Source organism: Lycium barbarum, chromosome 9 (genome assembly GCF_019175385.1).
Source record: "Lycium barbarum isolate Lr01 chromosome 9, ASM1917538v2, whole genome shotgun sequence".
NCBI classification, from domain to species: Eukaryota; Viridiplantae; Streptophyta; class Magnoliopsida; order Solanales; family Solanaceae; genus Lycium; species Lycium barbarum.
Window position 1 is genome coordinate 110,274,393 of NC_083345.1, and position 15,096 is coordinate 110,289,488.

General features: G+C 35.8%; 1 protein-coding gene across 1 annotated transcript; it reads right to left on the reverse strand.

The window, feature by feature from the left end:
- Positions 1-3,533: 3,533 nt before the first annotated feature.
- On the reverse strand, positions 3,534-14,760 carry LOC132609393 (uncharacterized). The gene is made up of 2 exons (XM_060323366.1): positions 13,961-14,760; positions 3,534-6,101 (listed from the first exon to the last, which is right to left on the reverse strand). The coding sequence occupies exons 1-2, from the start codon at positions 13,992-13,994 to the stop codon at positions 5,809-5,811; spliced, it is 327 nt and encodes a 108-aa protein (XP_060179349.1). The 5' UTR covers positions 13,995-14,760; the 3' UTR covers positions 3,534-5,808.
- Positions 14,761-15,096: the final 336 nt, after the last annotated feature.

Sequence of the window (15,096 nt, forward strand, 5' to 3'; positions counted from 1 at the left end):
GTTCTATTTATTCCAAACCTTGGACTGATTTAAAAAAAGAAGAAAATAGTTCTATTTACCCCTACACCTTATTATAATACACCCATGTCAAATAATATTTAAGCATGATCGAGTCTGAGAAGCAGGGCAACTATTTATTCGTTGATTCATCTTTCCCTAGGGGAGAGGTTTATGTTACGTAATTAAGTAATTTACTAAAGATGAAAAGATTTGTTAAAAATTTCAAAACTCAATTATCTCCTCTGTACCAGGGGAGTTCGGACTTCAACTAGTAACAAACTGATCAGGTGCAAATGTTGATTCGTTGATTCACCTTCCATAGGGGAGGTATTTCTATTACTCAAAACTTACTCTCTTTCTGCCTCACATTATTTGTCGTGGTTACTAAAATAGTTGGTTCAAGTTATTTATCGTTTTAGAAGTAGTTCTAGGCAAAATGATGTTTTCTGCATTTTCCTCTTAGTAGAATTTTGTCACTAATAGAGATGACACATCAATATAGTAAATATTTAATGGAGAGAAATTATAATTTAGACATAAATAAGTAGTCAAATACCCCCTCTTAACTAATATTTCTTAAGGGGCTTGTTGTCAAAGGCTCAACCAAAATAACAACAAATTAAACAAGTTTTTGGGACTATTTTCTGGTTTAATCGAAATTGAAAGCAAAATTGCAATTACAACTAATAATTAAAATGAATTACTAATAAACTGATATATGGAGCTTGATTTAACGAGCTTACATGGCTGGTTTAGATCTGTAACAAGAGAAGAAGAGATAGGATGAGAAAAGAAAAGAAAGGAGATGAAAAGTCAGAATTGAGAGGAGAATAATGGGGTTTTATCCGAATTGTTCAATGATGATTTGCCCAGAATTGTTAATAACAACAAATTAAACAAGTTTTTGGGACAATTTTCTGGTTTATTCGAAATTGAAAGCAAAATTGCTATTACAACTAATAACTAAAATGAAATACTAATAAACTGATATATGGAGCTCGATTTAACAAGCTTACATGGCTGGTTTAGATCTGTAACAAGAGAAGAAGAGATAGGATGAGAAAAGAAAAGAAAGGAGATGAAAAGTCAGAATTGAGAGGAGAATAATGGGGTTTTATCCGAATTGTTCAATGATGATTTGCCCAGAATTGTTAATAACAACAAATTAAACAAGTTTTTGGGACAATTTTCTGGTTTATTCGAAATTGAAAGCAAAATTGCTATTACAACTAATAACTAAAATGAAATACTAATAAACTGATATATGGAGCTCGATTTAACAAGCTTACATGGCTGGTTTAGATCTGTAACAAGAGAAGAAGAGATAGGATGAGAAAAGAAAAGAAAGGAGATGAGAAATCAGAATTGAGAGGAGAATAATGGGATTTTATCCAAATTGTTCAATGATGATTTGCCCAGAATTGTTTGCTGTGTATATAACCTATTTGCAACAAACTTGTTCAGCTGGCACAATCTAGTCCCTTGGCTCTCATTTATTGAATTTTAATCTACACCATTGGATGGTGATCAGTTATTCCTTTCCTCTCCTCAGCTTCGAACCCTCACAGCTACATTTTTATTTATGCTATAATTATACTTATAATTCTCCAAGACATGACATACCCTCCCTCTTCAAATAATCCTTATCCTTAAGGATTAGCACCAAATTCTGGGAGCTTGGGTTTGATGAAATCATAATCCTCAATTAGACCATTGAATGAGCACGTTAACCGCAGTAACATTACCGTTTTTCACAAGCTACCTTTGTAGAACAGCAACTGGCTTGACTAAAAACTGTCCTTCTGCACTAGTCATAGGTAGAACTGATTGATCTAATGCTCTAGTGCTAACATTTTTCTTCAATAATGAAACATGAAAAACAGGATGGATCTTGGAAATGGGAGGTAACAACAACTTATAAGAAACTGACCCCACCTTATCTATAACCTGATATAGACCACAGTATTTGGAACAAGGTGTCAAGTTCTTCCTGAGGGATATGGAAGTTTGTCTATATGGTTGAACTTTCAAATAAACCATATCACCAAATTGAAACTTTCTCTCAGTTCTCTTGATATCAGCATATAACTTCATTCTTTCTTGAGCTTTCAATAGGTTGTCCTGAAGTAGTTGCTGCATTTGTTGTCTTTGCACCAACACATCAATTGCAGTTGGTACTGTAGATTACAAGAGAAGGCCCATGGACAATTGCGGAGGAGTAAAACCATACAAGGCTTCAAAGGGACTGAACTTTAAACTGCCATGAAAATTTGTGTTATACCACCATTCTGCACAATACAACCAAATCTTCCACTGGTTAGGCCTCTGACTAGTCATACACCTTAAGTAGTTTTCAATTCACCTGTTTACTCTTTCAGTTTGACCATCAATTTTGGGATGGTAAGCTGAATTGTAGAGAAGTTGAGTCCCTTTAAGTTTGAACAATGCTTGCTAGAAATTACTAAGAAAAATCATGTCTCTATCTGACACAGTGGACTTAGGAGTACCATGCAAGGTATGAACCCTTTTCCAAAGTTTATTGGCCACATCCACAGCAGTGAAAGGATGAGCCAATGCTATAAAATGAGTAGCATTAGTCAATCTGTCCACCACCATAAAAATGACTTTTTTACCTTTAGACTTAGGTAATCCTTCAATGAAATCCGTGGAGATGTGTCTCCTAGCTTGAACAGGGATGGGGAGTGGTTGCAATAATCCAGGATATGAGACATTCTCATTCTTACTCTTTTGGAAAATATCACACTAAGATACATATTGAATGACCATATGTTTCATAAGAGGCCAATAAAATAGTTGAGCCAACCTCTTTAATGTACCAAGTTGTCCTAAATTCCATCCAATGGAAGAGAGATCTTGATCAACTATTGTTGGAGAGTGCCAATGACCCCAACATAGGTTTTCCCTTTATTCCTTAAAACTCCAGAGTTATAATGTCATATATGTGGTCAACAGTAAGTTAGATAATCAAGTCCATTGCCAAAGCATTATTCTCATAACTAGCAATAGTGCCTTGCACCCTAACTGAAACTGTCATGGTGATGGTGTTGAGTGTTTCCTGTTGATGAGATTCAGATGGTGAAACTTCAAATTGTCTTGAGAGGGCATCTGCTATTCTATTTTCATCTCCCTTCTTATATTGTACTTCATAATCTAAGCCTAAGAGCTTAGTTAACCCCTTTTGTTGTATTGCCGAAGTGATTTTCTATTCTAATAAGTATTTTAAACTATGGTGGTCAGTCTTCACCACAAAGTGCTTGTACTGCAAGTAAGCTTCCATTTATCTATGGCATTGAGCAAAGCCATGTATTCTTTCTCATAGATAGACTTGGCTCTGTGTCTTAGAGCTAACACCTTACTAAAATATGCCACTGGCCTTCCATTTTGCATTAACACAGCTCCAATACTTGGGTGGCAAGCATCAGTCTCAACTACAAAGGGTTGAGTATAATCAGGTAAATCCAGTACTGGAGTAGTAATCATGGCCCTCTTAAGGGCTGCAAAAGCATTATATGCTTCCTCACCGCATTCGAATCCTTCTTTCTTCAACAAGTCTGTTAATGGTCTGCAAATAACTCCATAATTGGCTACATATTTTCTATAATTGCCAGTAAGTCCCAAAAAAAACTTTAAGTGCTTTAATTGTAGTTGGTATAGGCCAGTTTACCATGGCTCAACCTTGCTTGAATCAGTAGATACACCATAAGCAGTAATTACATGTCCTAGGTACTCAACTTTAGATTGCCCAAAAGAGCACTTAGTTCTTTTTGCATAAAGGGTGTTTAAAGTTTCACTTGCTAAATGATTCACATGGTCTGTTAAGGACTGACTATAGACCAAGATGTCATTAAAAAAAAATACAAATTTTCTAAGGAAAGGCTGAAAAACCTGATTCATCAAAGCCTAAAATGTAGCAGGGGCATTTGTAAGCCCAAATGGCATGACCTTGAATTCATAATGCCCCGTGTGAGCTCTGAATGCAGTTTTGAATACATCCTTAGCTTTCATTCTAATTTGGTGATATCCAGCTTTAAGATACATCTTGGAAAAAATTACTGATCAATGCAGTTTATCTAAAAGATCATCCACAATAGGTATGGGGTATTTGTCCTTGATAGTGATGTCATTTAACCCTCTATAATCTACACAAAATCTCCAGGTTCCATCTTCTTCACCAACAATGCAGGAGAAGAAAAAGGAGACTGACTTGGTCGAGTTGTCCCACTGAGCAACATTTCTGTTACTTGTTTTTCTAGTTCTTCCTTCTGATAGTAATTGTATCTATATGGCCTCAGGCTAACTAGTGCAATTTTTGGTTTTAAGGGAATTTGATGGTCTAATGATCTGGCAGGATGCAATGCTTTTGGCTCTGCAAAAACTTCTTTGTATTTGTCAAGCACCTGTTGTATTGGTTCAGCTACTTCTTCCTGTTATGGTAACTAAGTCATATTTACCATGAACAAATGAGCCATAAGTGTTTGACCCTTTTTTAACAATTTCCTCATAACACTGCCACTGATCAAGCTTAAACGGCCCGATTCAAGTATGGCATGCAGCACAGTCTTGATGCCCTTCCTTTCATTGTAATGCACCTTTTCTCATGGTTAAACTTGATAGGATTATATGTCTTCATCCAATCATTGCCTAACACCATATCATACCCTCCCAATTGAATGATCCTCAAGTCTTCCTGGAAGGATTTATTATGCATTTTCCAACTGAATCTTGCACAACTAGCATTGCAAATGACATAATTACCATCAACAACAGTCACCCTCATAGGTGGACTATAAACTGGTACATAACTAATTTCCTCCACTGCTTGTTGATCAATAAAACTATAAGTACTACCAGAATCAATTAATACTACTAAACTTTTATTTTTTGTTTTGCCAATGACTAGTATAGAGTTCATCCCAAAGTTTTTGGCTGCTAGTGCACTAAGACAAAAAGCTTCCAATACTTCTTGCTCTATTTCCCCTTTTATCATGATCTCAGCTACATGAGGATCTCCTGTTTGAATTTCAGGATGGCCCACTATAGCTTTAGGATTATCATCATTCTCCCCAACCAAATAATTAAGTTATTTGTTACTACATTGATGTCCAGGTGCATATTTCTCACCACATCTGAAACATAAGTGACTAGCCTTTCTATACTCATAAATTTCGGGACTCAACCTATAAGTACTAGTGCTTTCAGTTGGTATGGCTGAAACCCTTTGAGTAGTCATCACTCCAGTGTTAGAGTATGTTTTTCCTGGTGTTTTGTCTCTTTTGCTAGCAGCAGCTTTTCCTGGTGTTTTGTCTCTTTTGCTAGCAGCTTCAATAACCTTCTCTTGCATTCTAGCCTATTATATGGCACTAGTCAAGGTGGTGGGTTTTAACAACTTGACCCCAAACTTGATGTCTTCCTTAAGAGCACCCATAAACTAGACAAAAAATGTGCTTCTTCTAGAATCAGATTTCTAATGAGCATATGGGATTTGAGAACCTCAAATTTGCTCAGAAATTCTTCTACTGTCCCTGTCTATTCAAGTTTGTTAAATTCTTCTACCACACCCTCCATTAAATTTTCACCAAACCTATTATACGGTTCTTCCTTACATTCAGCCTAAGTTACAACTCCTCTACTCAAGGTTAATGAATTAAACCACACCTCAGCTACTCCATTAAGATAAAGAGCAGCAATTTCAACCTTAGATTCTTCAACAGTTCTATACAAATTAAAATACCTCTCACATTTTCTCAGCCATACACTAGGTTCCTGACCTTCAAATCTAGGTAATTCTCATTTAAGAGGTGGAACTGGAAATCCTACTTCTCTATTTGGTCTTACTTCGGCTGTAGGAATAGGAAGCAATCCTCCTCTATTTGGATCTGCTTGTGGTCTCTCCAAAGCAGTCAAACGATTCAAAATCAGCTCCAATGTTCCTTGAATATCAAGTTGTGTTTGTTGCAAAGTTTGCTGGCCAATAGTTAACTCCACGAGTACCTCTTCATGCCTATTGATCCTTGCATCCATAGTCTGCATTCTAGTGCCATCCGCCATTGTTGAAGCCACAAGTCGCAAGTTCGTGAACTCTGATACCAATTGTCACAGACTCAAACAAAGCACAACAAATTAAGCAAATTTTGGGAACAATTTTCTGGTTTATTCGAAATTGAAAGAAAAATTGCAATTACAACTAATAACCGAAATGAAATACTAATAAACTGATATATGGAGCTTGATTTAATGAGCTTCCATGGATTGTTTCAGATTTGTAACAAGAGAAGAAGAGATTGGATGAGAAAAGAAAAGAAAGGAGATGAGAAATCAGAATTGAGAGGAGAGAAATTGGGTTTAACCCGAATTGTTCAATGATGATTTGCCCAGACTTGTTTGTTGTTTATATAACAGATTTGCAACAAACTTGTCCAGCTGGCACGATCTGGTCCCTTGGCTCTCATTAATTGAAGTTTAATCTACATTGTTAGATGTTGATCAATTATTCCTTGCCTCTCCTCAGCTTCGAACCCTCATATCTACATTTCTATTTATGCTATAATTATACTTATAATTCTCCAGGACATGACATATGTAAAACAAAAAGGCGACACATAATTTGAGAAGGAGGGAGTAGTTATTTGGTGAAGATGGAAAGAATCTATTACTCCCTCTGTCCCATGTTAGTTGTCCACATTACTAAAAATATTCATCCCAAAATACTTATCCATTTATAAAATCAAGATAGAACTAATTAATTTTTTCCTATTGACCTTAACATTAATTATTTTTTAAAGTAACTAATACTGATTAGAGTAAAATTTATTATAGAAAGATAAGGTTAATATAGTAAAAATACACTTTTACTTATGATTTCTTAAAGAGCATGTAAAGAGGAAAGTGAACAAGTAACATAGGACAGAGGGAGTACTAATAAAACTTCAAAACTCTCTCCTCTGCCCAATTTCCAAGACGTTAAAAATGCAAGGGGATTTGGATTTCTTAAATGAAAAAGGGTCAAATATACCATTGTACAATTGGGAAATGACCAAATGTACCCTTCGTTATACTTTGAGTCTAAATGTATTGCAGTTATACTTTCGGTTCAAATATACCCCTCCTCCATTATCCAAGGTGGACATCCAATCCTACGTGGCACTAACATTTGATGAGGTGGATACCACGTGGCATGCCAACTCAGTGCCCCTAACCCATTTTGTCCCTCTCTTCTATTTGTTCTTCCCCCTAAAATTTCCTTCCAGTCCCCTCTATATACACACACAGTTCCTTTTAATGGAGTCACTTTCTCCGGCATTCCGACCGAAAGCGATTCTACCGCTAACAACTAGTCACAGCGATCACGATCTCTTCAACTGGCATCTTTTTCCCCAAATTTTTAGCCCTTATACTGTTAGCTTTGGGTGTGGATGGTTTTGCCATTGATTTTATCAATATTAAACAAAATTAAAATATGCAAATTCTCCAAACTAATTTTTTTTGTCTGAAAACTACTCTGAACAAATAATTTCTTAACATTAGTAATTTTTTGGGTATGGAATGACTTCTTCTAGATATTTTAGGCACCTCCATTTTCTCTAAAGTGTTATTGTTAATGTCCTGTCACACCCTAACGAGGGGCATGACGGGCTCCGACTCATAGGCTGGAAACCACCTAACGTAACAGTTACCATGATTATTATATAATATGACTCGATGGACACCTACATGCAGAAAAGTCCCAAATACAAATATATATATATATATAAGTGAGCCGACAAGGCCGCTACAACATCATGAGTATCATAAAGCCGGCAAGGCTATCAGGAGAATATCAAAACCAAAACAAGGCTGACAAGGCCAAACATAATATCTACATACCACACTATGTCTATGACCCTCTCCCTCAGAGTCTATCCGAAGATAGTCTTTAAATTTAGCTTAATTAACACTAGAGTGGAATTATTTAATTATTTATTATTACCTATTTAAAGAATTCAAGGTGAGGTGCCATGGTGTATGCTTTTCGCGGACGACATAGTCCTGATCGATGAGACTCGTAGCGGAGTTAACGCTAAGCTGGAGGATTGGAGACATACCTTGGAGTCTAAAGGATTTAAGCTGAGTAGGACCAAGACAGAGTACTTAGAGTGTAAGTTCAGTGAGACACCCCAGGAGGTTGGCGTGGAAGTTAGGCTTGGTGCTTAGGCCATCCAAAAGAAAAGTAGTTTCAAGTACCTTGGGTCTATCATGCAAGGCAGCGGGGAGATTGACGATGATGTCACACATCGTATTGGGGTAGGGTGGATGAAATGGAGGCTAGCTTCAGGAGTGCTATGTGACAAGAAAGTGCCACCACAACTGAAGGGCAAGTTCTACAGAGTGGTGGTTAGACCGGCTATGTTGTATGGGGCGGAGTGTTGGCCAGTTAAGATCTCTCACGTTCAAAAGATGAAAGTTGCTGAGATGAGAATGTTGAGATGGATGTGTGGGCACACTAGGAGCGACAGGATTAGAAATGAGGCTATTCGGGATAAGGTGGGAGTGGCCTCGGTGGAAGACAAGATGCGGGAAATGCGACTGAGATGGTTTGGGCATGTGAAGAGGAGAGACATAGATGCCCCAGTGCGGAAGTGTGAGAGGTTAGCCATGGATGGTTTCAGAAGAGGTAGGGGTAGGCCAAAGAAATATTGGGGAGAGGTGATTAGACAGGACATGACGCAGTTACAGCTTACCGAGGACATGACCTTAGATAGGAAGGTGTGGAGGACCCACATTAGGGTAGAAGGCTAGTATATAAGTCTCGTTATCTTTCCTCATTAGTAGGCGCATTAGCGCATTATAATTTCTTGTGTTTTGATTTATGTTATTATTTGCTACTTTCTGTACTTTGATTACTCTATTTTATCTGTGCCGCTTTCGTGATTTGCATTTCCATATCGCTTTGAATTCCTTGATTATCCTGTTTTACTGTGTCGCTTGCATTATTTCATTGCAATATCGTTTTAAATCTTTAACCTTATCTGACCCCCCTTTTTATGCTTCTATTGAGCCGAGGGTCTCTCGGAAACAGTCATCCTACCTTGGTAGGAGTAAGGTCTGCGTACATTATACCCTCCCCAGACCCCAAGATGTGGGATTTCACTGGGTTGTTGTTGTTGTTGTTGTTGTTGTTGTTGTTGTACCTATTTAAAGAATTGTGGAAAAGAAACTACTCTCTCAAAACTATTTGTATAAACAAGTGGTTTTTAAAGTAATTATAACTATGTGAGTAAATGCATATTTATAAAGGAAGTAATTAATGCTAATGTATGCATGAGAAAAATATGTATGACATTTATTTTATGTAAGAATAGTATGTATAATAAAGAATAAGAAGATATATATATATATATATATATATATATATATATATATATATATATATATTTTATAAGAAAATAATGTATCTATGTGATATGTATATCACGGGTGACTAAAAATAGTTACTGATGACGTGATAGTGCTATATAGATGCATATAATGTAAAAACGACCAAGGGAATTAATGGAAATAAGGTAGTATATGTATGATACGTGTTTAAAAAATAATAGTATGCGGGTATACTCATTGTAAAGGAAAGTAATTAATACGAGTTGTAACATTGTACGTACTGGAGATGTATATTGTTTACCAAAAGTACATGTGTGTTTTTTGAAGATTAGGTATAAATATGGTAATTGTATATAAGGACAGTATATATAATGTAGAGTATAAAAATACATATTTTTTATGAGAAAATAATATATACACGAGGTATGCTTATCATATGTAAAAATAGTATAAAGAGGTATATTTTTAGGAATAGCCATGGAAAATATAATAATATGTATAAGTACTTTGATATAGATAAGTACACACATAATGAAAAGATGATTGAAAAATAAGATAGTATATGTGTATTAAAATAAATTGCGTACCTTGTAGTTCTTGTAAAATAGCTTTGGCCAATGTACTCAGGCCCTAATATAATTTTTTTTTCTTGTTTTCAACTTGAAAAATAAAACCTGCTCGACGTTAGTGCAAAAAGAACAAATTCTGAAAATAGAAATTTGCTTTGGGTCACTAAAATTCTTATTTTTACTCTTCAAAACTGGTGTTTTTATCACTTCTAAAAATCCATGTGGGGGCCTTTGCATAGAATATGCCCAACTCTTGCCTGAAACACTTGAAAAAACTTTGTTAGTGAATTCTTTATTTTGAAAGAAGTCTCCACTTTTACCTCTTAAAATCCCAATCTTCTTGCAGCTCGAAAGAGTTGACATCATTGGTGTGATTACTCTAATACGCCTAATCCGAAATAAATATACTAAGTTCAATATCCAAAAAGGGTAGGGAAGACAATGACTAAACTTACTAACATACTTAAGTCGAGTTACGAGTTCACAAAAAAAAAACTACAAAAAATACAAATTCATAAGAGCGTTAGCCAAATAATATAAACCAATATGAAGGCCTGGAATTTTGAAAAGAGGAAGAAGGGCGGAGACTCGAGACGCGAACGAGATGGGACTGCTAGCTCGAACAAAACCGCCGCTACTGTTTACTCCATTCTGGGCAGAGATTGGAATTGTATCACAACTCCAATGTACTCCCAAGGTTGCTCATGAAAAAGAAGAGAAAGAAAGAAAAGGATTAGAACGAGATCCAACCACAATGGTTATAAAATGGACAACATACGGGAAACTACACACTATCATTTGGGCAACATAGATCCTTATGGCAATGGGCAAAAGACAATAAGAAACTTCTGTGGATAAATAAGAGATGGACCTAATAAGCTTGATTTTTCTGACACGTTAATTAAACTCAAATTTCCTTTAAGATAACCAACTTCATTATGACTCTTAAACATTAACCAAAATACCTCAACTAACAGAGTGCCTCCACTTATTTAGCTAACTCCTGATTTGGAAGGTATGAAACTGTAAAACATAGTTGATATCCAGCAATAACACGTTTTATCTTCTTTTCATAACAAGAGGTCACAATTCTTAAAACAAATGTTTGTAAAAGTAGTAGAGTGCAATCACTTGACACTATCAAAAATGCAATTGTCTTTTCCAAATAACTATATAACAAGGACAAACATAAATACTCCAGGCACGATTTTAGACTTTGGTCAAGTGTTAACTAAGCAAGATACGTTATCGACAAAAAGTATAAAACAGAGGCACAATAGATGGGCGGATTAAGGCTATTACTGGATTAGAAAACTACTTTGAGAGAAAGTACGCTTCCCCCGTTGTACACAGGTCTCTAAAATCAAGTTCAAAAATACATTATCCGTGTCCCGTACTTCTTGCACACACATTAGGTCAGTGTTCTTGATTAACAACACCAAATGGGCACACGTTTCTTATCCGGATAGATGCCCTTAAAATGTACTGCTTATTGAATCCTACATCCCCATCTTCTAAGAGTGAAACATGGATACAAAGTGGAAGCAAAACAAAACCAAATAGCCCCAAGATCAAATAATCCACAGACTAGGATTTTTTGTTAAAAGTGATCAATAATAACACCATTTTGCGATCTAGACAAATTAGCATTTTTTCCCCTTAAAAATGGAACATTGAATGATCCTGAATACATGCTTTCATGAATGTCAATGCATGAAATAAGAATAGACAAGTATTGAATCACTTAATCACATCCTTTTCACTAATCAAATCGATACCCCTCTTGCCTTAAGTTATAACAATATTGTATGCTATTTTATATGCTGATTTTTAACTAAATGGGGCAAAAGTAGATCCACATAAGTACTTCAAACAAAGATTTAGACGAGCGACGGAGTTGTTCAAACTACACACTCGGCAGATGTAATCCCCACAAACCAGTAGCTTTTTTTTCTTAATCGGAACAGTAACTCCCTTTAAAAAAAAAACAGTAACTTTCTCTAATCAAAATACTAACCTTTTAATCAGAAAACAGTAACGTTTTTTTTTTAAAAAGTAGCTTTTATATATATAAAAAAAAAAAGAGTAACTTTCTTTTTTGGAACAAATGTAGCTTTCTAACGTATGAAGCATATTTAGTTAACTATGGAAAAACTCCCGAAAATTCATAAACAAGAGCCATCTTAAGTCAAGAAAGTCTCATGGACATGATAAAGAAAAAGAGATTTTGGACTTAAATCTTGAAGGACAGATACACACAAAATATTCTTCTCGTTATGGACTTGCAATAATCTCATTAACTAAACATAAGACCTCAACAACAAACATGGTAAAACAGTAAGCCAAATCATGGTTTCCTACAGTCACGAAACAAAACACACATTCACGTTTTAATATCCAACGAGCATGACGTATGCTAGTAGAGGAGAGTCTCTTAATAATATATTCTAGCATTCTATTTCCTTAAAAGAACATGAAGACTAGGCTATTTACAACATATCTAGAAAATAACTGGCCACATATTCTTGCATCTCGACACACTCAAAATTCTAGATTCCGAAGAGTAGGGCAGGGAGTGAAAACACTAACCCCCTTTTTTTTTTAGCAACGAAGTAATAGATTTATAAGCGATACGGTTATTCTAGCGTTAGCAAGTTTGGATTAGTTCAAACTTGTATGAATCAGTAGTTTCTTTCCTAAATGTCGTAGTTCATATGTTTTAACTTTCACATACTGATCTTGAAACAAAAACTGGACAGAGCAGATTCTAACGAGTCTCGACAACAGAATTTTAGCGAGTGACAGCCTACTCGAGTAATCACATGTTCGACATGTTAAATCTTCAGATCAGTAACCTTTCCTTTTTCAACAAGTAAAGAAAATTCTACCAATGTAGCTAATCAATACTCCTTCAAGTAATGATAAAGGTCAAGAATATGTCCTGTTAAATCAATCCTTAAAAAAAACAAGGGACTTAAATCCTATAGACATCATAGTTAAATTGCACCATAATTTTAAGATAAAGAAGCATATTTATTTAGTGCATAGTATCCAAATATGATGGTTCACCATTCTCACAAGTGGCAGTGGGATACATACCCGACAATGAGTATACAAGCCCGTTACTAACATTCATCCAATGGAAAACTACAAGTGCTGAAACATGTATGGAGCCGCACAAGTTTTATTTAAACATGTTGTATCAGAAAATTAATTTTACACTTACAAATACTAAGTGAAGCGCATCAGGTTCCTATTCTTCGTATCACAAAGCTTTAGCATTTTTGAATACTTCATAAATAGTCAAGGGAGGCAAGTTTAGATTAACGTTCATAGTCAAAACGAGACAACCATCCTTGACACAAATTTTCAACTACTCACTCTTATATTGAGTTACTCCAAAACTAAGTGAGAAAAAGAATGGATTCGTTTACACCAAAATCGTATTTAATTTCAAACACATCACTACCATCAGTCACATTTTTTATCTGTGTATCAATGATTCGACCAACAAGAGCTACTCCCTTTTTGTACAACTACTACTACCAGCAGAAAGAAGATTGACACAACATAACCACAATCAAAAGCTACCCTCTTCACATGATAAGGATTCTGTAAGCACCTCATTAAACATACAAAGACAGAGAGAAAGGAGGGGTAGTTACAGTAGGTATGTTCGCCCTTTTAAAATTCATAATCTACCATTTTTGTTGTCACGCATTGATTCTCTAACGAAAACAGAGTCTCATGAGTAATGTAAACAACATTTTTGACATAGTCGATTAGGTACTTAACAATTCCTAAGTGTAGTTAATCTTCCTAATCATTTCTTATGCAACAAATTAGAACAAGGCAGTAATCGGGTTCAAGTCCACAGAATCAAACAAACAACCATAACCATCTAACGATCACTTTTCAGTCAGCTAAACAAACAAACGACGAGAAAATACTTGAACAAAACTAAATTTTTATTCTACGAAATTGAAGACGGAGTGAAGACGAGTGAGATTACTGACCTTCTCTGGGACAGCGAACTGAGGCTAGTGTCATCGTCGAGTCTCCGAATCCACTTAAACCAATCTTTGCTTAGCCAAGAACAACCAAAATTATACAGCCCAAAAAAAAAAAAAAGGATTTTTCTGAGAACGTAGAAAGAACTATGGACTTTTTAGTCACGAAGACTTATGAAAAAGAAAACGATTTTCCAATTCAACTTTAAAGTAAATAAAAGTTTTCTCTCAAATTCTCAGCCTAGTTCAAAGGGAATTTTTAGCCTTCAAAACTTATCTAAAACAGCCCAGGAAGGTCGTATTTATAGGCAAACGCTGAGGGGGTTTCAACAGCTTCTTCCAGGGGATTTTGCCTTCTTTGAATTTCGAATAAAAAGGAAGGAAAATTCTGAAATTTCGAAAAATGAAATGATGAACAAAAAAGTGACAGATTTTCACCTTTTCGGAGCGATTTGAAGGCTAGAGGTCCGAATCTAGTGGTTTCTTCATGGTTTTAGGCTCCAACGGATTGAAACGAGCCTTTATCCTATGGATTGTTGGAAGATCGGCCTAGAAACCCAAAGATCCTTGCGTGCTTCTTGATTAGGGGGCTGATTTGACTTGGACGAGCTGTTCGAAGCTCTGTTACTTGAAGAAAAGGGGAGAAAGGGACAGGGGTTGATGGGAGGCGGTGTTAGTGACGCCGAAATCAGCTTTAGCCGATGGTTCGATGGGTAAAGGGTGGCGGCGGCGAGGTGACATTAGGGTTACGCTAGGATGGTTTTCTCTTGGGAGAGAAAAGAGTTGGTTTGGTTAGTCCATTGTTACTGATTAGAAGACGTGGCGGGGGGGGGGGGGGGGGCGGTCTTTAGTTTAGGTGGATTTGGGCCGGGCCGATGGGGTTTTGGGTTGGGTCTTTTTGCGCCACAGATTTCGATTTATGAGGAAAAGGGAATTGGCCCAATATTATGGGTAGATGAATTAATTCCTAATCCTTTTTTACTTCTATCAATTAATTAAAATATTTTTTTTTGTCCTAATTAATTCCCAAAAATATACACCTATATAAATTACAATACAAGTAATTTAATATACGTATTTAGTTTAAAAATAGAGTAAAAGATGATTAATATAGTAATAAATAGGATTAAAGGAAAAATATC